Genomic DNA, 27,999 nt, shown 5'->3' with positions numbered 1-27,999 from the left:
ACTTATATCTTGGGTATTTCTCTTCCATTAGAATGGTGTTTTGAAATTGTGTATTAAAATCTCCCCAGGTGATTCTAAAATATACTAATGCTTCAGCCTCATGCCGGCCCATTGAAAGCCACCTCTCGGGGTGTAGGACACAGGTATTTTTATATTTTTAAAAAATATTCCTTGGTGATTCTGATGTGCATCCAGAGTTGAGAAACACAGGCATAGAAAAACAGGCTGCCTGCATTCAGCCAAGTTGTAAAATAAAAACATGGATGGGCTTACCCTGGAAGGTCCAGCAGGTGAGATATAAGGAACCTCACATGGGCTCCCCCCTACCCAGCCACCTCTGAGAGTTGCACCTTGGTTTCTCTCGCACTCTCTCCGCTGCAATGGAGCAGGAATAAAAGAAGGAAACCAGACCAGAGTGGAAAGCATTTTCAAACTTTATTTACAACTGTCACAGTGACAAAAAGTAGTTTGGAAAAAAAAAAAAAAAAGCTAGTTTCTCCCTGAGCCTCAAAAAAGAACAGATAGAAGTTACAGGAGGTTCATCTTACAACAGGCATGTTTACTGAAATACTAGTTTGTTTGTTTTTAGTACGATCAGTTAGAAATACACACAAGATACTTAAAAAAAAAAAAAAAGAGGAGGCCAGACAGGAGCTCAGCCACTTGTCCAAGAGCGACTGGGTCCCCCCAACAGGCTCACCGCTGAGGGTCCTGACTTTAGCTGTCAGCCTCTGGCCCGCTCAGACTCCACATGGTCGTACAAAGGGGTCTAGCGACCAGCAAAAATAATAAACCACCCCCATAAACACACATATACACAAAGTAGATCTGTTATGCAGTTTACAAGCACGTTCCCATCACACGGACAGATGATACAGGGGAGCACATTGGAGGGGGACATGGAAACACAGGATTTTAAAAGGCAGGACCCCATCCCCAAGGGAGGCACAGGATGAGAAATGCTGCTGTGAGGGAATGAGAGTGGGAGGGAAGGGTCTCCGCAGCCAAAACCGAAGGAAAGGGAGAGCAAGAGAGAAACACCCCCAGTGCAGGCTGCGGGCTCTCCCACTTCCTCGAGGAGCTGGAAGAAGTTATTGCCATCGATCGGTGTGAGTAACACAAGCAGTCAACACAGAGGAAGGGAGGGGGGGGGGGCGGGATGGGAGAGTGTCGGCTGCCCAGAACCAAACCCTGTTGATGTATCAACAGCACACCCTGGTCCTCCTGCCCAACCTTCCCCAGAGCCACACTAACCTTGAGGTATTAAATACAACCTTTATGCAAGTCCAAACCCGGTCACCCTGGACTGACTGGACACCCGAGGGCTCACATGGGTGCCTCGCTGGGCAGAGTTCAGCCCCAGGGCTGCTCTTGAGCCCACCTCTTGGCAGCACCGTCTGCTCTGAGATAGAGATGAAGAGCGTCCTGCATTGTGCAGCTCCTGGTGGTTCTGAACTATAAGAAGCTCTAAGTCCAAGGCTAACCTTCTTGGGTAACTGTGCCCTTGCGGGGGGCAGGCGGGAGGTGGGGAGTGAGGAGGACCACCGTTCGATGCTCCCTCGCCACGCCGTCCTCCCACCAGGAACGCCAGGGGAGAAGCCAGGGATCTCATGACACCCTTTAGTGTCAAACTGGATCCCCAGGCTGCTGCACAAGAGCCTCCTCACCCATCCAATAATTCCCGGGCTTTGCCAGCTCTCGGGATGTACACTAACTTAGTCACCTCCCCAACAAGAAACAGAAAGTCTCCTCTGCTCTTCATGCAGCTCCCACCAGGAAAGCAGGCCACAAGCCCACATGGGAGTGGGTACTCAACTGACTCGGGTGGCTGGAACCCACTGCAGGGCTGGGAGCCACCTGGGCCTCATGGCTGTGGCCAGGGGCTGGGAGGGCATGGTAAGGAGAGAGAGGGGCCAGCCTGGGAGAGCCTCTGCTCAGACTGAGAGCAAGTGTGGAGGGGACCTTCATGTCCAAGTGTCCACATCAGTCCCCCGACAAGGGCAGGAAGAACTCTCACTACTCCCAAAAGGGCAGGGGGGAAGATGGGGGGCAAGGGAGGGCGGGGCAAAAAGGATAAATAAGGGAAGAGAAGCTCAAAAGCACTGCCTCTTAAAAACAACCACTCCAGCTTACCGCAGGGATGTCAACCCGCCACAGCCAGGGGAAGAGGGGCCGTGGAGAAGGAATGGGGGGCCTTTCCCTTTCTGAGCATCACCTCCGGCTGGCTTTGCAGGCAGCCAGGGTGCACTGCTCTCCTCTACCCGCCTCCCCTGTAACAGGCAACACACCTGAAACGAAAGCAAAGGCTGGCGGTGGGCGAAGCTGGAGAGAGATGAAGACTTGGTTGTCTGATGCCCCAGCAGCAGAGAGATGGCTCACTGAGAAGTAAGTACTTCCTGGCTGCACCTCCCTGCTCAATGCTTTCCTTAAACCGTGCATCTGCTCTTTTGTCCCGTGTTTGTTTTCTTAGCCCAAATGTTCCTTGATCGCTGTGCACGCCCCATCCCCCCCACCCGCAGAGCCCCCTGGAATCCCACCGCTGCCTCTAGGTGCTGAGTTCAGATACTGATCTCAACAACCAAAGCTTCCCCACACCCCCAACCCCTGCTCGAAGCAGCTTCCTTTCTCAGAAGGCCTTGCAAAGTGCCCCAGAGGGCTCCAGGGCGCGACACAGTTCAAAAAAAAAAAAAAAGAAAAGAAAAGAAAGGGAAAGAAAACCAACTCAGTGATTCGCAGGAGCAAAACGGAAGCCTGGTCTGACGTTGCAGAACGATTGTGGCCCACTCTCTTCATCCATCACAATGGGAAAGAACACAGTTCAGGTACAGATGCTGTCTGGTGTGACCCGCGGGGCGTCGGTGGGAATCTACTGCTCCTTGTTCTCTGTCGCTGTCTCTTCACAGTTGTCCTGCTCATCCTCCTGGACCAAGAACTCCTCGGGGGGCCACCGCAGCTCCCCGCTCTCCACCTCCCCCTCTGTGGGTTCCACCACTATGGAGGGCAGGCGGTCCTTCAGTTTGCAGCAGCGGTCAAAGTCTGACGGGTCAGGGAAGATCTGAAATAAAAGCAGAGCGAGCGCCCGGTCACGAACAGATCTAAAAGGTGCAACTCCTTTCCTTCATCTCACACCCGCGGGCAGGGCTGAGCACCTGCCGTATGCCATGGACTGTGCTAAGCCGGGGTACAGCAGCCGGGAAGCGAATTCTGGGCAACGTGGGAAAGCATTCCTCAACTTGAAGCTGCAAGTTTTCAGGGCAGCACCACCTAGTCTAAAAGGTGGGGTAGCTCTGTTTGCATTATTTGTTTTATTTTATTTCTGATAAAATCATTCAAAGCCATGTCATCCTCAGTAAGCCACATCTGTTTACAGCAAGCATTTTACTCTGGCAGTCTGACAGGTCTCATTCGGTAGCTCAGTTGGTCAGTGTCGCACTGATACACCAAGGGTATGGGTTCGATCCCGGTCAGGGCACATACAAGAATCAACCAATGAATGCATAAATAAGTGGAAAAACAGATCAATGTCTCTCTCTCTCTCTCTCAAATCAATTTTTAAATTTAAAAAAAATTCCTCTCAGGATCATTACTGACAGACACCTTGTATGAGCCAGCTACCAGGTGCTTTACATATATAATTTTGAACTAACATAGTCATACTGACAAACAGGTGTTCCTGATACTACCTTAAAGAATCCCAGGCTTAGAGAAAGAGGCTGCCCAGGCCATGCAGCCTGGAAATGGGTGGTGGAAGGAGATTCAGACCCAGGTCTGTTTGACTTTTGTGCCCGTGCCCCAGGACCACCCCCACTCCTCCAATAGATGGGTCCTGATCTCCTTTCAACTGAACAGTCAAGGCCAAATAAGGGTTGAGGCGTGGCTCCCACCCACAGGCAGGCTGGGGACAAAACCCCAGGCTCCTTTTTCATCTGTGAACAATTCCTGGCTCCTTGATGGCTCTACACCTGAAAGAATTTACTTCTCTCCAGAGTCCCATCAACGAGGCTTTTAAAAAATGCCTACTGTGTGTCCTGCCCAGAAGTGGGAGAAACCCCAAACCAGACTATAAAATCGAGGCCTCTGTGTATTCCCTTCGCATACACTGCCCTGTGACTACAGCTGACCCAATTCTTTGCCCAGCAGTTTAAGTACTTAATCCGATGGGCTGCTGGTCCCTTGCCATTCACAGTCCTCGGTGACGCATCCCAGAGCTGAAGAAGGAGCCTCTGTGGCTCTCAGAATCACACGGCACCTTCAAGGCCATCTCTTCCAACCTCTCTATTTGATAGATGAGCAAACTGAGGCCCAGAGGGGTCAGGAGACTTGCTCGAGGTCACACGGCTCGTTAATAGCAAAAGAAAGGAAGGCAAAACCAGGACTGAGTAGAAACACACATCTGAAGAGATGCCTGGCTCAGATCCAGACAGGCCCACGGCAACAGACAGGCGACCTCCATTCCCCAGAGACAGAAATGCTCTCCTACAATCGCAGGCCTTCCGTGGTGCTATGAGGGTGCCCCATCTTCCTGCACCCCAACCCCAAGCAATGCTGTCCCAGTCAAGTCACCAACCACGTCACAGGTCACGCGGGGCTGCCGGGAGTCATGGGCCTCGCCGAAACCTCCCCAATCCCTGCAGACAAGTGATTATTAACCATTTATCCAATAAAGCCCTATTGCTAGGGATTAAGCCTTAAGCCAGCTGCACAACCAGGCATCATTAAAGACTTAACAAGCCTTATAAAAAGTACCTTAATGGCAGCCTGGAGGAAAACAAGGCAAGGGAGGGGCTGGGGGAGTGGGGCTGAAAGAAAGCACGAGCAGGTTGACCCCACTGCTGGCTTTCTCCTCCTGGTGTGGCCAGCCCTGTAATTCTGCCCTCAGACTGTGCTGTGCACACAGACCTGCCAGTGCTGAGACGGGAGAGGGTCAAGGGCCTCTCTGGGCCGCTCCTCACTTCTCTTCATGTGCAGCAGGAGCCTCTCCCTGTGTGTGACGACACAAGTCTACGAAGCTTTCAGACATCACCTCCTTTCGGCCTCACCACCCCCAAGAGCAGTGAGACCTGAGGCTCTGAGGGCCACGTGGAAGAGCCAGGATTCAAACCCAGATCTTCTGTTTTCAATGCCTGTACCTTCTGAAAAATGAATAGATGCCACTGGGTGAACATGTCAATTTTACAGACAGAAAACTGGCCAGGGAGGGTGGGCAAGACTGTGGGTTTCAATGGCTCATTCGGCTGCCAGGGGCCCCATGATGACCCTCTGGGCAGCTGAGCTTCCCAGTCCGAGCAGTTGTTCTAAATCTTCAGGACCCGAGAAAGAGCTGTGAAATATCAACAGATGGGCACCTGGCCCAGACTCGGCCCCCTACCTCTACCCTCTGACCGCAAGCCCAGGGCTGTGCCTGCCCTGTGACTCCCAGATGAAAGAGATGGCAGCCAGATTCTAACTGTGATCACCCATCTGAGCAAGAGTGACAGGGACAAGAAGTAAGAGGAGGAGGATAATAAGGGTGGAGAACATGGACGTTTGTTTTAAGCTGGAAGCAGGCCTTTAGCTAAAATAGGCAGGGGTGGGGTGGGGGTGTGTGTTAAAATAACGATGATGATGGGAGACATGCCAGGCTTATCTGCCGATCAGCCCTTGGTGACACATCCCAGATCAGATTCTCCGTCTTCACAATAGTCCTCTGAAGTAAGCAGCGGTGTGATCCCCATCCTACATAATAAAAGCCTAATATGCAAATCGACCGAACGGCAGAACAACTGGTGGCTATGACACACACTGATGACCAGGGGGCAGATGCTCAATGCAGGAGCTGCCCCCAGCCTGCAGGCCCCAGGCCAGCCAAGGTGGGTGCCAGCAGGGTCCCTGCTGTTTGCCCCACAGATTGGCCCTGATTACCAGCCAGGCCTAGGGACCCTACCTGTGCATGAATTTCGTGCACCAGGCCTTTAGTATTATAGATAAGGAAACTGAAGTATAGAGAGGGCAAGTGACTTCCTCAAGGCCATGGAGCTAGGAAGTGGCAGATCCGGGACCCAAACTCAGACCTCAAGGACTTCAAGTAATGTGTTCATTTGATAACACAGCATCCAGCCAAAGACCACCAATTCTCATTATGTCCTTGACATCAGTTGTATAACCCCAGCCAAGTCCTCCCAATCACCCGTTCCTCAGTTTCTCCTTTTGAGAAGCAAAGTGACCTTCGTATCTCACTAGATGGGTACAAGTGCTTGGCAAATCCAAATATAATAAAATGCCGTGAGGACACATGCTAAAGTCAAATTTGAATGTCCTTTCTGGAGCCGTTTCAACAGGAATCTGCAGACAAGAGGCAGCCATACTAACGCAGCAATTAACATAACTCCACACAATGCCTTTCATACCAGCAGCTGCACAATTAAGTCTCTGACGTCCTTGGGGGAAGTCTGAGCAGTGAACTTCTGATACTGCTTAGCTGCCAGAGAACTTTGCTCCCTGAATTGTTCAAAGCAGGCACCATCAAAAAAAAATACACAAAAACCCATAAAATTTTTTTTTTTACAAAGCCTGTTAATTACATTTTTAAAAATCACTATAATAATCTAACCCTTCCATCAAAGATTTTATTAGTAGATAATACCAATTTATGACTCTGGAGACTGTAGCTCTCTCCAAAGACAAACAAAAGGCACCCAGAAACCAACAGCTTCTCGTTTCCTTGCACACAGACAGAAAGCCTTGCGAGAGGAGGATCTCACCAGCGCACTCTTATCTCCGACAGCTGCTGAAGAGGCTGACCCTAAGGAGGTCAAGATTTTTCCACTAAGTCATGCTTTTTAATCATCTGGGCAGCAGAAAAATGAGAGGTTGCAACTGCTATTTGCCGGGGTGGGGAAGGCAGTGGAAAAAAGGACTCAAGTCAGCCTTGCCAAGCACATGACAGGTAGGGTTGAGGCGGCAGGCCAGCCCGGCATGCCGTTGGCCTGCAGGAACTGGCAGGGAATAAGGAATTGCCCCTGTTCCAAAAAGAAACTGCTTCTGGTTAAACCGCTTACCCCAAAGCGCCCCTTCTCTCTGGACAAGGAAAAGAAAAAAAAACTAACAAAAAAAAGGCAGGAAGAGATCAACCAAAGAACTTGTTTGCATATATACATAACCCTTGGACACAGACAATAGGGTGGTGAAGGCCTGGGGGCAGGGGGTGGGGGCAGGCTGTGGTTCTCTCAGCTCGGCCCTTTCCTCCCTCTGCCAGTGCTGGATTCCACAATCCAGCTGTCACACTGGGCTGTCTGTCGGGGCTGATGGTCTGGATTAAGCTAATAGACACCAAGTTCCCTCTTTCATGAATGAAGTGATGTGTTGAAGATCAAACACATCAAGAATACCCCGGGCCCCAGGTATCCGCTGTGTAGAAACAGCAGGCACGCAAATGCGGTCCTGGTGAATTTCATGGGAGACACGTCTTCAGGGGCAACCTTTGCCAGGTGACCTCTGATGCCAAGAGGCCCTGACGTTTTGGGAACTCAGATGGGTTCACTCGAAAGGTCAAGGGAACTTCAGGCCCTTCCAGGAGGAAGACACGGCCGGTGAGATGTGGTCTGGAAGCCGGGACACTAGAATTTCTGGCTGTGTAGATCAGAACTTTCTGTGATCGTGGAAATGTTTCCGACCTGCGCTGCCCAACAGTAGCCACTAGTCACGTGTGACCACTGAGCGCTTGAAGTAAGGCTAAACATGTTCATTTTCTTTCGTTTGTATTAACATACATGTATAGGATATATTTAAATATAATATGTTTATACCTGTGGCAACTGCCCTGGATGGCACAGACATAAGCGTGTAAATAGGAGGACAACGAAAGCAGGACTGTCCAGGAAAATTCGGGATGTTTGGCTGATGGACCAACACAGGCGGCCGTGCAGCAGAGAAGTCTGGGGTTGAGGGCGAGCCCTGGGGATGAGTTAGTGGGCAGGCTTTTGGCTTAAGTATAAAAGTTGCCAGTCAGTCAGCTCCCGTTTCAGCCATGGAGGGGACCTGAAAGGCAATACCAAGGCTCCAAAGGCCTGAAATTTGGGGGCCTAGCTATCAACTGTCTGCCTCGACGCCAGGTGATCTAAACCTGGCTGTCTCTGGGGTAGGGAGAGGAGAGAGACGTCTGGCACCTGGGATGGAAAATGTGAGTAATTCTGGTTGGACCAGCCCTCCCCTGTGTGCTTGTGTGCGTCCCTCAGCCATCATCCCTGACAAGCAGCCTGAGCTGGCCACAAAGAGGGCGGAGGGTTCGGCCAAGAGCTGAGAGATGCTAACGGGGAAAGCGGACACCGGCAAGTAGAGGGGATGAAAGGTGGCTAACTGGACACAAAGGGCTAATTACCAGCTCTGCAAGCTGAGACCTCGGGAGCTCCTCTTTGCTGGGTGGGTGGAAAGGGGAGGTAGGGCTGAGGGCCTGAGATGAATAATCAGGCAGCTCCCCAAAGAACTGAGAGTGATCTGCTTCTGTGTAAGCCTCTCCCCGCTCTGGTTCCAGCGAGGGAAAACGGCACCCTCCAACCTGCTGTGGGAAATGGCCGCTCCCATGGGAGTCTAAACACCTGGCTTTGACCTGGCCCCGAAAGCATATTGTCTCCATGACCATGGTCTCATCATTTTAACTTCTCTGAGCCTCAGCTGCTTCCTGCGTAAAATGAGGAGGGAATGTCCTTGTTATAGTATCGTTGCAAGATTTCCATGAGGCTGCATGCTGAGCGCCATCATGGTACCCGTCAGGCTCAAAGAAGTGGAGACCCATCCCCCAACCCTTCCTCTATAAATTGGGGTTAATCCTAATTCCCATTTTATGGGGCTTTGGAAAGACTGAAATACAGGGATATGTGAACATGTTCTGTAAACTTTAAATTCCTAACGATGGTTCTTATTAGGTAAAATTGGGGTCTCCAGGGACCATTTAGAGCAGTGGTTCCCAACCTTTTTTTGGCCATGTCCCACTTAAGCATTTCTAAAATCCTGATTCCCCCTCCCCTTGTGACATATAATTCTTATTATTCAAAAGGTGAACTCCTATTCACATGGAGGAAGCCTAAAAGGCCATTAACTCGGTCTAAACAAACTTCCAAAGAACACGGCATCCATGAAAGAGAAAAATAAAAGAACGAAAGGACAGTGGAAGTACTGAGGAAGAAATCACTAAGAAATTGTTTAAAAAATAATAATATAAAGTGATATGAAAAAATAGCAAATAAATTTCAAAACATATAATAGAGAACTGAAATGCATAAATATGTTACAATATATACTTTATATGCTGTATATGAGGCCGCTAGAACCATAAGAAATGCAAAAAATTCACTGTTAAGAACTCATTCTCAAATTGCCCCCCCTTAAAAATCAAATTGCCCCCCCAGGGGGGGGGCACCTTGGGAACCACTGGTTTAGAGTGAGGGGCTGGGAAGTCACTAGCTGTGGCTTAGGACAGGAGCAAGTCAGCAGCACTACTGGGCTTGTGCTCACAAACTCTAGGTCAGGTTCTTTGGAGAAATGGTTTGACCTCATGGCTTCCCTCCCAGTGCCTGTTTTCCTAGGGCCTGGGTTCGCCAGCTGGGATGGAAGCCACTGCCTTGTCCAGATCCTGGTCTCTCGGTGGAAGTCCTAGAGCTGGAGGTCTTTGCATTCTTCGCCTCTCCCTCAGCCTACTGCATGGGTAAGTCAGGCCCCTCCTGCCCCTGGGATCCCCAGAGTCTTATTTCTCCTGGAGAACAACAATGTGTTGGCTCTGTGTGTTTATTCCTTCCTAGGAGGGGCTGGTTTATAACAATGGGCAGATCTCTACCAATATCCTGCTCTCCAAGGGCTGAATGAATGAGCAGCAGCAACTAATTAAAATGAAAAGTACACCCTGCTTTTTTGCCCCCTAACAATAAGTGAAGGCAAGAAATACGTTCTTTGCCTCCTGCTATTTTATCATCATCATCACCATCATTATTATTTACATTTTACTGACTTTACAAAGTGAAATGTGGCTGGTAAGAACCGAAAAATTAGAGCAAAGGGGCAGAGTGGCTACTGCCTGGATTCAGGGAGGGAAGAACATTCTCCAGTTTCCATTTAGTTGCAAGTCACCTCCTTCTCCATCCTTGAGACTCTCACCTCGCTCAGATCTCTCCTGGACTGGGGCTATGGAACAGCCACCTCTCCCTCTCCTACCCTGCTCTGGTGTTTCTAAGCCTAGAGGAGACTCCAACAGAGATTGGAGGCTAATAAAGATGCTGAAGCCTCTAGCCTTGACTTAAAAGAAAAGGAAATCCTCTGGGAAAACACCACCTTTCATAAACATCTCGCACACACACACCCATCCTGCAGGGGGAGAGTTCCACATCCCAGTTAATTAGCACTAATTGCTACCGATAACTCTCCGGGCCCAGTGAGCTGATGGGGCTTTTGGACTGTTCTCCAAGTTCTCCAGGGCAGTGAGAAAAGCCTGCAGTTACCTGGCTTAGATGATTGAAAATACCCACATCCTATCCACTACACCACCATTGCCCTTTGGGAAGAAGACACGCCTCCCAGTCACTTTGGGCCTCTGGAGAATGACAGATCCCTTTCTCTATCTTTCTCCTTTGGTGCTACCCAAATGTCCCACAGCCCCACCCCCTTCTCTCGGAAAGCCCAGATTGATGTGGCTGCCATGTCCAACCATTCCTTCATTCTTCATTTTGGAGACAAAAGTCTTGAGACCTGGCCTGGTCCCACAGCCTTCCCATCGTTGTCTGGGGTTCCCTTCCTAACCCCTACCAAACCCACCCCTGTATGGGAACAACTCTTTCTAGTGCAGTGATGGCGAACCTATGACACGCGCATCAGAGGCGACACACGAACTCATTTTTTTGGTTGATTTTTCTTTGTTAAATGGCATTTAAATTTATAAAATAAATATCAAAAATATAAATCTTTGCTTTACTATGGTTGCAAATATCAAACAATTTCTATATGTGACACGGCACCAGAGTTAAGTTAGGGTTTTTCAAAATGCTGACACGCCGAGCTCAAAAGGTTCTAGTCTCTAGGACTTTGTTACCACCCTGCCCACAGCCTTCGAGCAGCCTCAGTCGGCACCGCCTCTGCAGCACATGACCTGGCCAGGCAGCCTGCTTTGGGCCGTACACTCTCCCGATTCCCATGACCCTGCTGAGATCCACCTGACCTGTCCAACCTCATCTTCCCTGTGCCCTGCTGGACTTGGAGTCATTCTAGGATTTCTCCAGCCTCAGGCAGCCTCCTGGCTTCGCCTGTCCATCTTAGGCTGCTGGTTCCCCAGTCCACAGCTACTCTTCCACCTTCCCACGATCTGTGAAACATCTCCACTTGGATGATATCCATCACCTCCAATCCACCTTGTTCCACACTGAGGTCATCAGCTGATTTCCGTGTCTTTAAGTTAAAACTTTTTTTTTTTCCCCTCCCAAGCAGGAAGCCTTGCTTGATCATAGGTCCTGCAAAAGAGGCCTGGATTTCAGTTGGTCATAACTGCAGTATTGAGGCTAAAAAAAACCCTGAAGTAAACAGGGCTATATTCCCAGTGGCCCACTCATCTCACGGAGGCCGTCCACACTCACAGGAAGGCGAAGGTCCTCCTGTCCTCTGGTCAGACATATTCTGTCCAGTTTAGAGCAGTGGTTCTCAAAGCTCAATTCCCATCGTTCTTTCAGAGAGGGAGTGTCCATGGAGTTACATATTTTCCTTAACAATACTAAGATGTCACTTGCCTTTTCTCCTGTGTTGACACTTGTACTAGTGGTATGAAAAACAATGGTGGGTGAAATTGCTGGCACCTTAGCAAGAATTAATGAATGCAGTGATATCAACTATACTTGTAGTGATTATATTTTTCGCCATCTCCTTCTCACAATTAAAAAAAAAACAACTTAATGTTTGCAGTGGAGCAGAAATTTTATTAAATATTGACTCTTAAGTACATGTTGTTTTTTAAAATATTCTATGTGATGAAATGGAAAGTCAGCATAAAACACTTTTGCTGCATAGCAAAGCACAATGGTTGTCTCGAGGGGAAAAAAGCACTTATGTGATTGAGTTGCAAGCTGAACTAGCCACTTTTTCCACGGAACACTATTTTTACTTGAGAAAATGACCAGCAAACTATGGTTATCCAGACTTGATTATTTAGCAGACATGTTCTCAAAAATGAATAAAATGAGCCTCTCATTTCAAAGAAAATGACTGATGGTCTTTGTTACCAGTGATAAAAATTGAGCTTTCAAACAAAAATCAGAATTTTGGGAAACATGTATCAGCCACTGTAAGCTTGACAGTTTCCTAATACTTGAAGAACTTCTGATGAAGCCAGTGGAGACATTAATAAATATGATTTTTTTGACATTATATAATGAAATGTGTCAACATTTGGAAGGTCTTTAATGTTCATTTGTGAAGGTTTCAGATTCCACTTGGCCACTAACCTTTAAGAAACCATCACTTGTTGAGTCTAGGTGAAATATCAAAGAAAAACATATTAAAAGGCTATTACAGCCGAAACCGGTTTGGCTCAGTGGATAGAGCGTCAGCCTGTGGACTGAAGGGTCCCGGGTTCGATTCCGGTCAAGGGCATGTATCTGGGTTGTGGGCACATCCCCAGTGGGAGATGTGCAGGAGGCAGCTGATCGATGTTTCTCTCTCGTCGATGTTTCTAGCTCTCTATCTCTGTCCCTTCCTCTCTGTGAAAAATCAATAAAATATATATTTTAAAAAAAAAAGGCTATTACAATATTTCTTCTTTTTATAACTACATATTTGCATAAGCCAGATTTTCTTTATTTACTATAACAGATTGAGGCAGAAACAGTTATGAGAATCCAGCTATCTTCTATTAAGGCAGACACCAAACAAATTTACAAAAATGAAAAACAATGCTTTTCTTTTCACTAAACTTTTCTTATTTTGGAAAATAGATTTGTTTTTATGATAAACTTACTGATGTTAACATGTAATGGTTTTATTATTTTAAATGAATTAATAAATACAATTTAAAAAGACATAATCCACATATGACATAATCAGAATATATAACCCACATGAACAAATATCCACAGGGTCCTCAGTCATTTTTCGGAATGTAAAAGGGACTGAGACCAGAGTGTGAGAACGGTTGGCCTAAAGAACCCTCAAGAGGAGGATTGTATAAGTCAGCGGTTCTCAACCTGTGGGTCGCAACCCCTTTGGCGGTCGAACGACCCTTTCACAGGGGTCGCCTAAGACCATCCTGCATATCAGATATTTACATGACGATTCATAACAGTAGCAACATTACAGTTATGAAGTAGCAACGAAAAGAATTTTATGGTTGGGTCACAACATGAGGAACTGTATTTAAAGGGCCAGAAGGTTGAGAACCACTGGGTCAAGGTTGAAGGTCAATACATTTTAAAACTAGAAAAGATTTAAAGGGAACCTAAAAGCTGCCTTCATGATCAGAAAGGCTGGCATAAAGAAGAAAGCCGATTTTTTAACTCCAGGGCTGATCTGGGATCAGGATGGCGGATTTCACCTCCCTGTACAGTGTTCTAATCACAAAAGTGACACAATCCACCCGCCCCTAACGACAGAGGAATCAAGGCCCAAAGAGCTGACTGATGCGAGCTGCCCGAGCTGACACAGACAGTGGCAAAGCCACGATTAGAGACCAGCTACCCAGATTCGTAGTCCGTAATCCCACTGTGCTGAGCGCGTCTGAGCGCCAGGGCACTGGCAGCATCCAAAGAACACCTACTTGACTCAACACCATGCCACCGTGTGCATCCCTCTATCTGATAGGAGCCTGGCACAGTCACAAAGGTGCCCTCCCACCCTGCGAGACTATAGTGCCACAGTGCTCACTCTAAGAACAGTGTATGCATCCAAAATTTTGTTTGGGTCCCTCCTAAAAGAATTTTGAAAAACTGTGTCTCCTTTCATGTGTTTTTAAACCGACACCTAAAACTTCTGATAAATTATAAATCTTAACATTTTTAAAATAAAACTTTCATGCCACTCTTTTCAATGCACTCAGTATGCCACAGCAATTTGATATCAACAATCGCCTATTTTTTTAAAAAATTCATAAACAAGCTCTTAAGTCAAATCTCATTCCTTTCTCCACTTGAAACTATATTTCCAGTCTACTTCCCTATAGGATTTTCCTTAATATATTTTTATATTTGAAAGTTTTAAGTCATTAGCTTTTCATACTTCACTGAAATAAAAAGAGGTATTTGTGTATATAAAAACGACTGAAGGTTTTATGTCTCATGACCCTAAGGCTTATTAATTTTAAAAAATTCTGAATTGGCTTATTGCAGCTATTAGTATATAACTGATCGGTAAACATACCATAAATACTTATTAAGAACAATGATACATTATTTAGATTGGTTTCTTAATGTGATAGATAGGAAGATTTATGGAGCTTCCTAGACAGTAACATTTTGAATGATTCATTTATTTGATGCTGCCAGGGTTTCTATATCCTGGAGGAAAGCACCTTAAAATATTGGGGAGGGGGAGGGGCAGGTCCTTCTCTTATAAGGGGGAGGTGGGCAATTGTGATAGGAAAGGTAGGAAGAGAAAACTGACAAAGCCCGTCTCCAGGAAATGCAATTTTAGAAAAGCAACAGAAGGAAGTTGAAGATGTGGAAAATGATTTTCCGAAAATGCTCTCTGCTGTCATATCCCTTGGAAAGTTTCTGTGAACCCCAGGGGCAGCTGTCCTCCCGTTTTAACACTTTGTTAAAACATGAAGTAATATATACATAGAACATTCTGTGTATTAAAAAGTAATCTGGCATGAAAACCTCCAATATTAGGATGCCAAGGAAAACAACTAGGAAGGATCCTGACGTTCAACTGTTATATCCAAAGGGGCAAATGACCAAAGGGATACAGAATTCATCATTGAGGACTAGCTAATCTTTAAGAATGCTTCCAACCACGAGGATCACATTCAACTCTTGAAGAAAAGAAATTCCTTCGTGGTAACAACAGTGATGTCAGCCTCAGGAAGTCTTTATTCCTTCCCGCCCAGCACACATATGGCTCAATTCTATTTCTACTTTACTCATTGTTTAAAAAATAAAACTATCTCTACACAAATGGGAAGCTAGCATTACTTATTATAGGTAGCAACCATAAAGTTACACCGACATTTTTAAAGTTTGTCTGTGTGACACCTCAATGAACTTTTTGAGCCATCAGGAGTATGTGGACCCTGGACTATGGCCAAGGCTGCTTACTCACTGCAAAGCACCTGGGGCCTGCAGGGTTGGGCAGAAGGACCCTGAGCCCTGGGCCCAAGGCTCCATTGTGTTCAGATCTACTTCTAAAAGCGCAGTCCATGCTTGACTTCAGGGAAGCAATATTTCTCAACCATGACCATTCATGAGCCAGACCTGGAACCCCAGAAATACCAAGATGGCTCAGGGGACGGAGCGTCCATCTGTCCAAGTTTCATGGGACGCCAGGCTGAGGCAACGTCACTGGTCCTCCTTAAGGTCACATGGCACTCGATGTCATTAATAGAATAAAGGAGATAAGTAGGGCCTGTACAAATATACATGTGTAATTTTGTCTACACACCCACTGTGGGACTAGAATATGATCACCAGCTAAGCTATTTTGCAATGCTGGCTAATTGCCTAACATCATCAACTGCTATCATCTCTGCTCAAAATAAGCAATTAACAAACTAGAGGGAGATGTACAACATCTCCTAACCACTTTAAAATAACCAAGCACCTCTCTGACTCAGTCCACAAAGCTCCTCCATTATTCCATCCCTACAGATTTGACACCCGTGAGATCCTGTTTGCTAGAGCTTTCAATGCCAGGAGCTTATATTTTGATAAACTCTTTGATTTGTTTTCTGTTTTTAAGGTAATCAAGAGGCTTAATAATGTTGAATCTCTTTGAATCAGTAACTCCACTTCCAGGAATTTATTCCAAGGAAACGAATCAGACCTAAGCAGAGATTTACGTAAAATGAGGCTTGGAGCAGCGCTCTTTTTAAGAACAAAACATGCCACCACCTAATTTTCAGCGATAAGAAGTGGTACATAACAAAATGAAATGCCATTTTACAAAGAAAACCAAATTACAGGAACACGGTCACCGTATTATAGTATGTGAACAAAAAGATTCAGTAGAGCATAGACAGTATTATGTCAGTTTTTTAAAAATATAAATGCATATTAATATACTGGAAGGAAACATACCAAAATGGTTCAGTAAATAAGAATATGGGTGTTCTTTTCGTCATACTTCTCTATAATTTTTCCTAAATTTCTAAAAGGAATGAAAATTACCTTTATAATAACACACACACACACACACACACACACACACACACACGCCCTTGGGAAGGCCAAAGATGCCTCTCAAATCCAGGATGGGCAAAGCAAGTATTTCCACTCTCCAAAGTAAAGACAGAAGGCGTACTATTAATCCTGCCTGGGGACAACTATTAAATCCAAGGTGTTCTAGTAACAGGGACCAACCACCTCTGGACTGAGGTTTGTGAACACCCTCGTTGCTCAGGCCAATTCTACTTTGACGGAGAAACCCAGACCGTTCCTATCCATTGGCTCCAATAGAATTCCTGGTCGAGAAGCAAGTTGTTGCTGCTACTTCAGCTAAATGCTTGGGCACCTCTTCTGTACAGTTTACTGAAAAGGAGCTTCTGACAGTGCAAGGGAATTAATTCCAGCGGGAGCGGCCGAGGGAGCTCCCAAATATCCCCTTGGTCAAAGTGCTAGAATCAGTGGTTCTCAACCTGTGGGTCGAGACCCCTTTGGGGGTCAAACGACCCTTTCACAGGGGTCGCCTAAGACCATCAGAAAACACATATATAATTACATAGTTTTGTGATTAATCACTATGCTTTAATTATGCTCAATTTGTAACAATGAAATTGGGGGGTTACCACAACATGAGGAACTGTATTAAAGGGTCACGGCATTAGGAAGGTTGAGAACCACTGTGCTAGATGGACAGCAGCTGGAGAAACTTTTCGCTGATTTTTTTTTTTTTCTAAGACAGGTCTGTGCAAGAAGGGGCCCTCCCCCGCCGAGGAGTGAAGCCACAGCCACAGGCTCTGATTTACTGATAAAGTCTCCTCCTGAGGTGGGCTCGGGGACAGGGGAAGGACAGGTGGCGAGGTGACAGGCAGCAGGCGTGGCACGGGGCTGGCAGACTGGAAAGGAGTGAAGTCCCGTCAGCTCTGAGGTCTGTGTGAATGAGGGCCTGTCTTCATACCCTCCGAGGATTATTTTAGGACTCGGGCCTGAGAGATCATTTCAGGACATTCACTAGACACCCAGGAATAGCTCTTGGCTCTAGTCATAAGATTCGCCACCCAAACGCATCCCTCTCCCTAATGGTGCAGTCCTCCTTTCTACCCAACTTGGGAGACTGGGGCGACATAGAGAAAATGCTGATCCTACAAAAGTCTACGCCATGGGGTGGCCAAGGTAGAGGGATCGTCCTCGGTGCAGGAAAGGGAGGGAGGAGGGGTCCAGCCAGCCACTCAGCCCTCGGTAGGCAGCTATTGGAGGACACTGTGGGGAGCACCGCAGGAACAAAGCAGAGTCTAAGACGCAGACCCAGCTCCAGGCGTGATGAACACGCCAGCACTTGAGAGGCGTCAGGCCTAACACAGGCCCTTTGAGAGGAGGCCGGCTGTATGGTTCTAGTGTGCACCACGTTGGCTCGGAAAGTGAAGAGAGCTTGTTCTCTCCCTGGACGGGCTACAGACTCACTGTTGTGATCACAGTGTGTGTGCAGGGGGGTGGGAGGAGAGGTAGAGGGGAGGGGGGGTCCCCCATGGGAATAATTCTAGCCCTCTGCAGGCCCTCACCCAGGGGCATTCCAAACAGAGAACACTATGTTTGTGTCCAGGCTTCGGGCCTAGGAAGGAAGGTGCTGGGCCCCTCATAGAAAGGGGGCTGGATCTGAACAGTGTGTGCTGACTCCAAAAGAAGCAGGCTGCAGACACAACGCCACCCAAAGCACCGGACTCCTCGTGCTTCTGCACCCTGTGGCCCTCACTGCCTGACTTGCATCACATGATTTTGATTTGTACCAAGGAGGGACTGGGGTGGAGGGGGACGGGACAGGAGACAGAAAACTCGCTGCAATTCCAGTAACGTGTCGTGTCCATGGCTGGATGTCTCCTGCCAAGTGCTTTGGAATTTTAGCTTTATGTCTCTCCAGGGACGACTGAGGCCTTTTAAGTCTGATGTTGTGAAAGATGATTTCCTGGTGACCATGAGACTTCCAAGGGGCTGCTCCACAGAACGTGCGGGGTACCACAGCTGAGGGTCACCCGCGAGACACGGGGTGAGGAGGAGAAGGAAGCAGGTAGTTGAAAAGGTAATGCCCAGAACAGCCTCATGAGCAGGGGCTTGTGGGAGATGGAGGCAGGGACAGGAAGCAGGAACCTCTCTGAGAACTTAACTCAGAGAAGAAGCTTAACCCATCACGTATTTTAACAGGTGCATTTAACAGGTGGGAAGGGCCCGGGGGAAGGCAGGCTCATGTAGATGTGAGTGAAGACAGCGTTTCTAACCACTGCCTGACTTCAGTGACTAAACCGAGCCTGCTCCCTGCTGCTGATAAAGAGTGAGGAGCGGGGAGAAAGGAGCCAGTTATTGTTGGGCCAGGGAGCTAGAAGAGGCTGGGAATTCGGTCCAGGGAGAGGTGAGCTCAGCCAGCATCATGCTTTAGACCCGCCCTTATGCAGAGCTAGAACCGAGGCGCTCGGACTGCCAAGAGCAAATGGCAGGGCTGTGGCAAGAATAGGTCACCCCCACTGTCCCTCCTCCCTACCATATAAAACACCAGGATATCCCTCCCTCTAGTCCCGGGAAATGCAGGGGATGACGCAGGGAAGCTCTGAGCTCTGTGGATCACAGGGAAGGCATGGGCACGGGGCACGGTGGTGTGTGAAGACCTCACTCCTGGTTGACAGCACATCCTACCAGCTTCCCTGAGAAGGAGAGCCAGCCGCCTGTGTGACTGGTGGATGGGCATCAGGTGGTAGGAGTACGTGACCAAGACCAGCAGAAGGAACACAAAGGGCTCCGGTAAGGGACACGCCTACTAATCAGAGAGGAATTTAAAGAACCTAGGGAAGGATAAAGTCATCAGATCTTGGTCCAGATGCTTTAGAAGGGACTTAGCAAGGGAGTAAACCTGGAGAAGCTCAGCTGCTGGGCTGGGGCCCTTGGGTTGTGGCAGCATCCGTGTCCCCGAGCAAATGCTCAGGACCCCTCCCTATTCAGGACCCAGGCCAATCATGGGCAACATGGAAGGAAACCCAATCAGAGAGGCATTCCAAACGCCTCATTCTTAGAGCCCCTGGAGCCAGGGCCGTGCAAAGCAGCACTGACCTGCCTCCTTGAATTAGGGAAAGGAAGAAGGCCTTAGGCGGCATAAATTCTATCCCAGGGCAGGACCCCAGGAGACCCACAGATGCAGTGTGTGTGTGTGTGGGAGGAGGCGGGGGCGGGGGGGGGGCTACTTGCAGCCATCAGGGACATAAATGTCCTCAACGAGACCCTCCCCCTCAGCCCAGTGAGCTGGCTGCCACCCACAGCCATCCCAAAATGTACTCAGACTTTCTAGTAACCATTTACTCACCCAACTGGTGGGTGTTGTAATTCATGCCAAGAGAGTACACAGACATGAATTTCTCATATCGACTCTCTACATAAATGTTAAGACAAACCAAGGCACTGGCTCTGTCAATTTTTATACAATGCTCACAAAATAGCACTAACTTCCTGAGCACAAAAAATCGGGCTTGCCTGAATCTTTCAGGGGATACAAAGGCATTTCTGTAAAGCTGTGACCGGCATGAGACTAAGGAGGACCTTCACAGGTCCTCAGGCAGAAGGGAGGCTGGCTAGCTTTAGAGTCAGGAGACTGGGTATCGCTGAAACAACCACCATTGTCTCGGCGCCTGCTCTGTGAAGGCCCTGAGCCAGTGGGCTCCTTGATTTGGGGAGGGGTGTAAGAAGGGTGATGGCTGATGGGCACAAAGAGGGTAAGAAGTCATCCCCCTGCCCTCAGAGATCTGAGCAGGAAGAAGGTAAGGTGGGACCCATAACCTCAAAACCCAGTGCAGCATCATTTCAAAGCACCATGTGCCACAGGTGTTGAAAGAGGTCAGACCTGGGGCAGAGAAATCAGGAAAGCTTCGTGTTCGGTAGGCCTGGAAGGTGGGGGAATGATTGACAAAGCCCCGTGTGCCTATTTACTTTATGACCTTGTTTCAAGGTCAAATCACAAGCCTGAGATTCTATTTCATCTGCCAAGTCAGGATTGATGTCTCCTTCCCACTTTCAGTTCCTTGGAAAAGCAGGTCTCAGTGAAAAGCCACGTACTATTATTACCCTCAGGCAGAATGCCAAGAACAGAGCTCTGAGGTCTTCCGCCCCCAGCTCGGAGCCCAGCCTGAGCATGCACAGTGGACGGCTCTGGCCACATGCAGTCCCAGCCAATCCCCAGAGCACTGGTGGGAATGTGTTTAATGGGAAGGCACTAGCTTTGAGCGAGCCCCGAGAATACCCATCATAAAGCCATTGTCAAGCCGGCACTCTGCAGAGCCCCGCACCTGACCTCCACAGGACACACCTGACCTCCACGGGCACGCCAGGGGGTATCTGGGGATGCAACAAAATTCGATCAGAGATGGAGGCGCCTTCTCAAAGTCCTAATTTTCTTTCAAGGCCAGCCCCAGTTTGACCTCAATCCAAGCCTTCTCATTGCCACCCAGACCTGGATTGACCATGGCTTCTGCATCGCTCCACCTGTGTTTCACCAGCCTGCCTGTGTTCCCGTTGTTATGTACCTGCTGGCTTCCCCCGTAAGCCCTGAGCCCGCTCTGTGCAGGTGCCCAGCACAGCACCTTACACTTACCAAGTGGCCACTAAATGTTGCTTGGTTAAAGATGACAAGCTTTCTCTTCACCAGGCAACCAGAAGACCTTTCTGAAATTTTGTGAAACTTTCAAAGAGTGCTTTGAAATTCCAGGAAAGATATTTTGGAACTGGACAGTGTCCCCACCCCAGCAGCAGGGACAAGTTTCCTTTGGGGCTGTGAGAACTGGATGGCGGCCCTCAGTCCAGCACCATAGGGAAGAGTTGAGGGCCTGTTCTTCAGGCAGCGCCAAGACATTTCAGGAGCCCAGAGGTGATTTGATTTTCATTCTGCCGTTGCGACCCCAACTCAGCCGTCCTCACCCTGTGTTGCAGCCCCGTCCCCCATCGTCACCTGCCCTCTCCCTCAGACCCAGCACGGCGGCGTGAGAAAAGTGCCCTGTAGGACCTGGCCCTTCATCCTGGGACAATTCAAACGGTGAATATAAAAAGCCCACACCACATATACCGACGGCTGCGTTTGGAAAGGTCCTGTGATGGAAATCTAAAACTCAGAACTGAAAGAAAATCTCACCTGTAACCACAAAGAGATTCAGTCTGATTCAGTGGCTTGGAAACTGGTGTTTGAAAACACCCCAGCTGGTGAGCCAGGAAACTTCTGCCCTCCCACAGGCTGTGGAGCCAATTGTCTCGCTCAAACCCACTCTGGGTGGAGAGGATATACAACCCCAGGAAAGGGTATTCCCCTCCCCCCCCCCCCCCGAGACAACCCCTCAGGCCACCTGAATATTTATTTCCAGGGAGAAAAAGTGGGTAGATCACACTGACAAAACGAAGGGGTCTTCTTGAACCTCCCCAGCATGCCTGTGGGTGACTCCACTGTCACCTGTCAATCTCCTTTACCCAACCTTAGCTTTCACCAAGGCAGGCTTTGATCACCCTCCCTCCACTGCACCCACCTGGCTTTCTATTTGTTTCTTCCTTTACTAAATAAATGCCCTTGGGATGGTGCTAAGGAATGGTTAGCCAGAGCAAGCCTGGAACCTGGCCAAGAACCAACTCGAGATACAAACACATGATCCATCAGAAGAGCAAGGCTTTGTAGTTTCAGACCCAAGTCACCTACTCAGTCTGAGCCTGTTTCCTCATCCGTAAAACCAGAACTCCCCCCTCAGGGCTGTGGTCAAGAGGGAATGAGGCACTGGCGGGGTAGTTCAGTTGATTAGAGTGTCATCCCCACACACCAAGGTTTCGGGTTCGATCTCCAGTCAAGGCACACACAAGAAATAAGCAATGGATACATAAATAAGTGGAACAACAAATCAATGTTTCTCTCCTTCTTTTTGCTCTCACTATCATCTGTACAGTGCATGACCCACAGCAGACATTCAGTTAGTATCTGCTGAATGGGCCCATTACCCCCACCCCCCATATTTCTTCCCCAGGCCAGCCACCCTACACAATTTCCTTAGCCCCGAGGTCTTTCCTTAAAAACAGACTCCTAATGTAATAACTTAGGTGCTCTCCTCGGAAATCTGCCCCACAGGTAACCACAGGGGTTCCAATGCCGCTGTCAGAGGGAGTGGAGGAGCAACATGGCAGGTCAGAAAGAGCGTTGTGCTGAGAATCCAAAGCTCTTACTTAGGCCACATTTTTGGTCCTTTATGTATTTTAAATCCACCACACAGGACAATTTCTAAGCTAGATCCCAGCAATGGCCCCTGACATAGCCTCTGATTGGAAAAAGCTCTCTTCAATTCTAAATAGTTTGAACAATAACTCTGTTGGAATCAGTTGGTCAACCATCGTCCTGCGGAAGAAAGAAGCTTTGACACAGCTATTCCTCCACCACACCACCCTTCCCCATTAGCTGCCCCTCAAAGCAATGCTCCCACTGCCTAAGGCCAGGCTGGGAGGGGAAGTTCTGTCTGAACTGACTTTGCAAATTACTTCCTCCTTAGCTGCCTTGAATGGGAGAGTCCACAGCCGCCAGGATGACTAATTAATAGCATCGGCTCATGTTTGCTGAATCCTTACTGTATCCCAGGTTCTATGTGTGCCTTATACACATTCTATCATCATGGTGAATCTTCACCACAATTCTATGAGATAAAGAATATTGTTGCCCCATTTCACAGGCAAAGAAACTAAGGCTTACTGGCATTAGGGGACTTTCCCAAGGTCACACAGCTCTTAGTGGCACTGGGATGCAGAATCAAGTCTGCCACCAGGCCCAGCAAAAGCTACTAGGCTCTGCAGAGCTAGAAGGAACCCAATACTGAACTCACCTGATAGGAAAGGCCATCCTTTCGGGGGTTGAGGCCAATCTCCTCCATGGATGGGGTGCTCATCATCACCTCAGTCATCTCGGCCGATCTCAGATAGTCAGGGCTGCCAAGAAACCCAGACCAAAAGTCAACAAACACACACTTTCACATTCCTCCTCTTGGTGCACTCTGCTGCTAGATCAAGGGAGTGTCTGGAGGCAGGATGAGAGGTGTTCAAAACAAAACTCACAGAAAAACAAGCTCACACCCCGAGGAAGTGCCTACAAGGCCAGAGCATGGGGCTCTCAACCTTGATCAACAAAGCCCATTGTCTGAAAACCTCTCTGGCAAACCTCCTCTTCCCTCCTCTCCTGTACTAACTAGTCTCCACTGGCTCAGAGGGACTGGGTTTTCTTTTAAGTGACAGAACTAGAAAAAAAACAAAACAGTAGGTAGCTGAGCACATCTGTCTATATGAAAACCAATTCAACCCTTCTCCTGGGGAAAGGCATATTAGAGTTACATAATAATAACAGGTCAACCTCAGGGAAACCAAGTCCAATAATACTGCCTTCCTAAATCTCTCTCTGGTGTTGCTTTTTTTTCCCCCAAAAAAATGTTCCACTTAAAGCCCCAAGGGGTCAGCTTTCTGCAAGCTTCACATCTGCCATCCAACCCCCTTCTCTAGCCACAGCCACAGCAGCTGCAAACTCACAGCTTGAAAAACATCCCTGTATTTTTTTTTAAAAGCCTTAAGGATGCCCGGACTCTGATCGCAAAGGAAATTTCCAGAGGGGCCAAGCTGGCCCACCAATGGCAGACATGTAAAGTGCTGTGTACTCTGTAAGCAGGATACAAACATTCCATTATCCTCACACAAGCCACGGGCACACACAGGGGCCCGAAAGCAGAGTGCCAAATGGTACCAAAGTCAATGTATTCACTACACAATACCCAATATTTTCATGCCTTTACACATGGTTTAAAAAAAATTAAAAATGGAACGGGCTGTAGAGAGATTCTGTCTAAGGAAACAGGGGTACCAGACGCTTCTTCATTTTATGGATACCATAGAATAGCAATGACATTGGATTTGAGAACAGACACAGTAGGTTCTGGTCCAATCTCTGCCATTCAAAAGCTGTGTGATCTTGAACAAGTCATATGACTTCTCTGAGCCACAGGTGCCCTGTGTGTCTGTTACCAAGATGCTAATAATGCATATCTCACAGTTATGCTGAAGAGTTCATCTGGGTTGGGGGTGGGAAGCGCTCCTCAACTATAAAATAACCCCAAATCTTCATGTCTCCGGGGATAATAACTCCGATGAGCTCTAAGGGGTTAGAGCCTTGGCAAGTTTTAGTGGCCACGGGCACAAAGCCTCCAATAGCCTTCAGTCTCACCCATATGGCACCTGGCTGCTTACACCCACGGAGGTGGTAGGGAAGGGGAGCCCCGAAGGAGAGGGGTCTAAGAGAAGATGCTGGGATTCGGGGCAAGTTTTGGGTCAGGAGCGGGAACTGCAAAGGAATTTTCCTCCTGGGTCATGGAAAGACTGCCGCCGGACATCCCCCCCCCCAAAGAACTCAGAAGAGCGAGAGCGCACAGGGCTCTCTCCAGGCTCTTCGTCTGGCGTAGGGGCGCTCGCTCCTCGCGCGCCGGCCGGGAAAGTTGAAGTCAGAAGCATGAACTTTCTGGAGGTGCCTGGGCTGAGCAGGAACGCGCCGAGCTGGTCTGCCGGGCCCGGCTCTCTGCGCCTGCACCTGAGAGCGCGCTCCGCAGCCGCCAGCGCTCGCACCCCGGCCGCTCCTCCTCTTCCCCGGAGCAGGAAGGAAGGAAGCAGCAGCCGGCGCAAGTCCCAGCGGCCTGGGGCCTCGCTCCGCAATGTGCGCATCCCTTCCAGCCCAATCCCAGGTCGAGTGCAAACCTCCGCTGCCCCCTGCCCGGCCCTGGCTCCTTCTAGCCGCGCCGGGGCGGACGCCTCCTCCCCAGCCCGAGCCCCCACAAAAGCGCGTCGGTTTTTAAGGGCTATGGAGAGGGAAGGGGTCGGGAAGGTGCAGCGTGCGCTCCAGCTGCTGCTTGGGGCTTCAGACAGGTTACGTTTCCCCCCCCAACCCCCACCCCTCCGAGACGGGAAAGCGTTTCCCCGCACCGCACCGAGCTCTGCAAACGCCGCCTGCACCAGCTCAGCCCCGCTGCCGCCGGCCTCGACGCTAAGACTTGAAAGCAAACAAAAAGAAAAAGGGGAGGGGCTCGAGAAGAGCAGCAGCCCCCAGAACAGGGCAAGGCTCCTGCAGCCCTCCCCTCAGGGAGTTTTATTAGCAGGGTTCAGACGTGACCCCTGGTTCTCCCCCCCCACCCCATCACCAGCATGTATACACCTTCCCAGACGCCCCTTAAGTGAGGGCTTTGAGTTCACTTCCTTTGTCTCTATGCTCTCAGCACCACCTCCCCCCACCCCCATCTTTGCAACCTTGACGTTGACTCCTGCACGGGCTTGGGCGGTGGGTTAGTGCCACGCCGCCGGCTCCACTCGCACCCGAGCTGGCACGAGTAGGTGCCCGGACCCCGTAACCACGGCCGCGAGATGGATGCCCGCCGAGGGCGCAGGATACTCACCAATGAATGGGGAAATATACAGACATGAAGTCCTAGGGGAGGTTGACCCACGCCCTTGTGATTTAAAAACGGTCACTGCGTCCCGAGTAAGGATGGCACGGGCGCAGACAGGCCCGGCAGGCGGGGGCAGGCGGCGGAGTGCGGGCACTGGGCGTCCGCGGTCCGTCTTCCGGAGACAGCCCCACTGCCAGCTGCCTCGGCAGAGCAGACGGAGCTCAAGGTTCTCCACTGAGCTCTCGGCCCCACAAAGAGCCCGGGAAGTCTTATTTATAGGAGCGGAGGCGGGGCCCGACCCCGAGAGGCCCCTCCCTCCCTCGCCCACTCCTGGAATAACGTCACCAAAATCATGAATGGCTTCAGTGCTTGCAGATCCCGCGGGCGGCAGCTCGGGGGCGCGCTCGGCTCTGCTCCTCGAGGGCCGTGGTTTGCTGCAGCTTCTAGTCCGCCCCCCTGCCCACGACTCATACACGCAGACACGCGCGTGGATACGCGCGCGCGCACACGCACGAACGAACTGGGGCTGGAGTTCAATGTCAAAGCCGCCTCGAGCTTACAAACCAGCCCGCGTTGGCGCCCCCTCCCAGCACTCACCCCTAGGGACTTGGGGTCGCGAGGACCCTAGGCCTGAGGAGGGCGCTGGACCCGCTCCTCCGGACATGACCGCCTGGCGACCGCGCTGCGCTGGCTGAGGGAGGGCGCCATCCCTGGATCCTGGCTGTCTGGCACTAGCGCTCTCCTTTGCACTCACTCGCCGTCCCCAGCCCACATCTCGGGACCCTGCTTCAGCGTCCATCCCCCAAACTAGGCCTCTCCTTGGCATCCTCGCCTGCGGCACCTCGATCGCTGGTCCCCTCTATCCCTGGCAAGCTGTGTGGAAATGAGAACAGCGCTTAAAGAAACACTGGGAGGTGGGAGGGGACACGGAGCTGGGGGAGACCGAGGGGGTCGCGTTAGCGTTCGAGGGGCTAGTCCTGAGATCCATGGAGTGTTTTGTTTGTGTGAGAAAGAAGTGTCGTCTTAGGGTTTTTCCATTGGACACACACAGACACACGCGCGCGCACACGCACACAGCAGCGGCGCGGTGCCAGGGTGCGGGGTGGGTGCTGCTCAGCACACCTCACCAGCCTTGGCTCCCAGATCTGCTCCAAGGAGAAGAAACAAAGAGCTTCGGCGGGACCCCTCCACATTGCCCTGGAATCGCAACTCCAAGGGTTTGTCCAGGCAGGCAGCCTGCACAGCCCCAGAGCCGGGATGGGAGTCTGCCCCTCTGTGGCTGGAGTGCATTGCTTCATACCTCTGCTCCAGAAACTCCTGTAACATGGCTTTATAACCCTGACCTATGTGTGTACTTGGAGGACGTGTGTGTGTGTGTGTGTGTGTGTGTGTGTGTGACGGAGGGGGGAGGGCAGGTATCAAAAACTTGGCAAATTAAAATGCGCTTTAAAGTCAGCCAGCTCTTTGAAAGGTAGTGAATGTATTGAATCCATTTATATGCACTTAAAGGTGGAAATGAATAATCTATCTCAAGTAAAGGCTGATAGGTATAATGGTGAGGGCGTAACAGAGGTGTAATTTTCATCAGACCACCTAATCTATAAGAATGGATGAGTATTAATTATGTATATAAAAAAGAATGGATAAGAATAAATAAAAATAATTTTTGCTATTTTTAGTCATTCATATATACAATCTGAGTAAAAACTGTACTTTCTAGGAAAATGTAGCTTCAAGACAAACCCCCTAGCTGCTCCCTCCCAGCAGTGAAATTCAGGAGCTCCTCCCCACCCCCCACCCAAGAGTTAAACCAGAAATTGACTTGCCCTGCCAAGTACCACCCGCATTCTGCTCCTCTGGAGGAGGTGTCCTGCTGGAGGGCAATGCTTCTATGGACAGGAGCTGACGGGGGAGGCTCCAGGTGTGGGCTTACCGCTGGGGACTGGCTGTTTGTGCCTTTTGCATAGGATGGGGCAGCTTCTCAAAGGCTGGGTGTGACGCTGTCATTTACGCAGGTAACCAAAGGAGAAGCCAATGGTTTCTAGGCTGGGACTCTGGGAGCCCTGAGGTCGGTCCTGGGCAAGCAGCACAGATGCCTCTTGCCATGTCTCCCCAGTAGCCATCCCTGGCAGGACCGGGATGAAAGGACTTGTCTCACGACTTTCACGCGCCAACAACCCCGCATTATATATTTGTGATTATTGCTTTGTGAAACTTTC

General features: G+C 49.5%; 1 protein-coding gene across 1 annotated transcript; it reads right to left on the bottom strand.

Moving 5' to 3' along the window:
- Positions 1-416: 416 nt before the first annotated feature.
- LBH (limb bud and heart development) lies at positions 417-26,043 on the bottom strand. The gene is made up of 3 exons (XM_006094339.3): positions 25,787-26,043; positions 23,189-23,291; positions 417-3,055 (listed from the first exon to the last, which is right to left on the bottom strand). Exons 1-3 carry the CDS (start codon positions 25,810-25,812, stop codon positions 2,867-2,869), a joined length of 318 nt encoding a protein of 105 aa, XP_006094401.1. The 5' UTR covers positions 25,813-26,043; the 3' UTR covers positions 417-2,866.
- Between the last annotated feature and the right edge of the window lie 1,956 nt (positions 26,044-27,999).

The sequence above is a fragment of the Myotis lucifugus genome, unplaced genomic scaffold, assembly GCF_000147115.1.
Source record: "Myotis lucifugus unplaced genomic scaffold, Myoluc2.0 scaffold_134, whole genome shotgun sequence".
In the NCBI taxonomy this organism is placed as follows: Eukaryota; Metazoa; Chordata; class Mammalia; order Chiroptera; family Vespertilionidae; genus Myotis; species Myotis lucifugus.
This window is presented reverse-complemented; position numbering and strand designations above follow the sequence as displayed.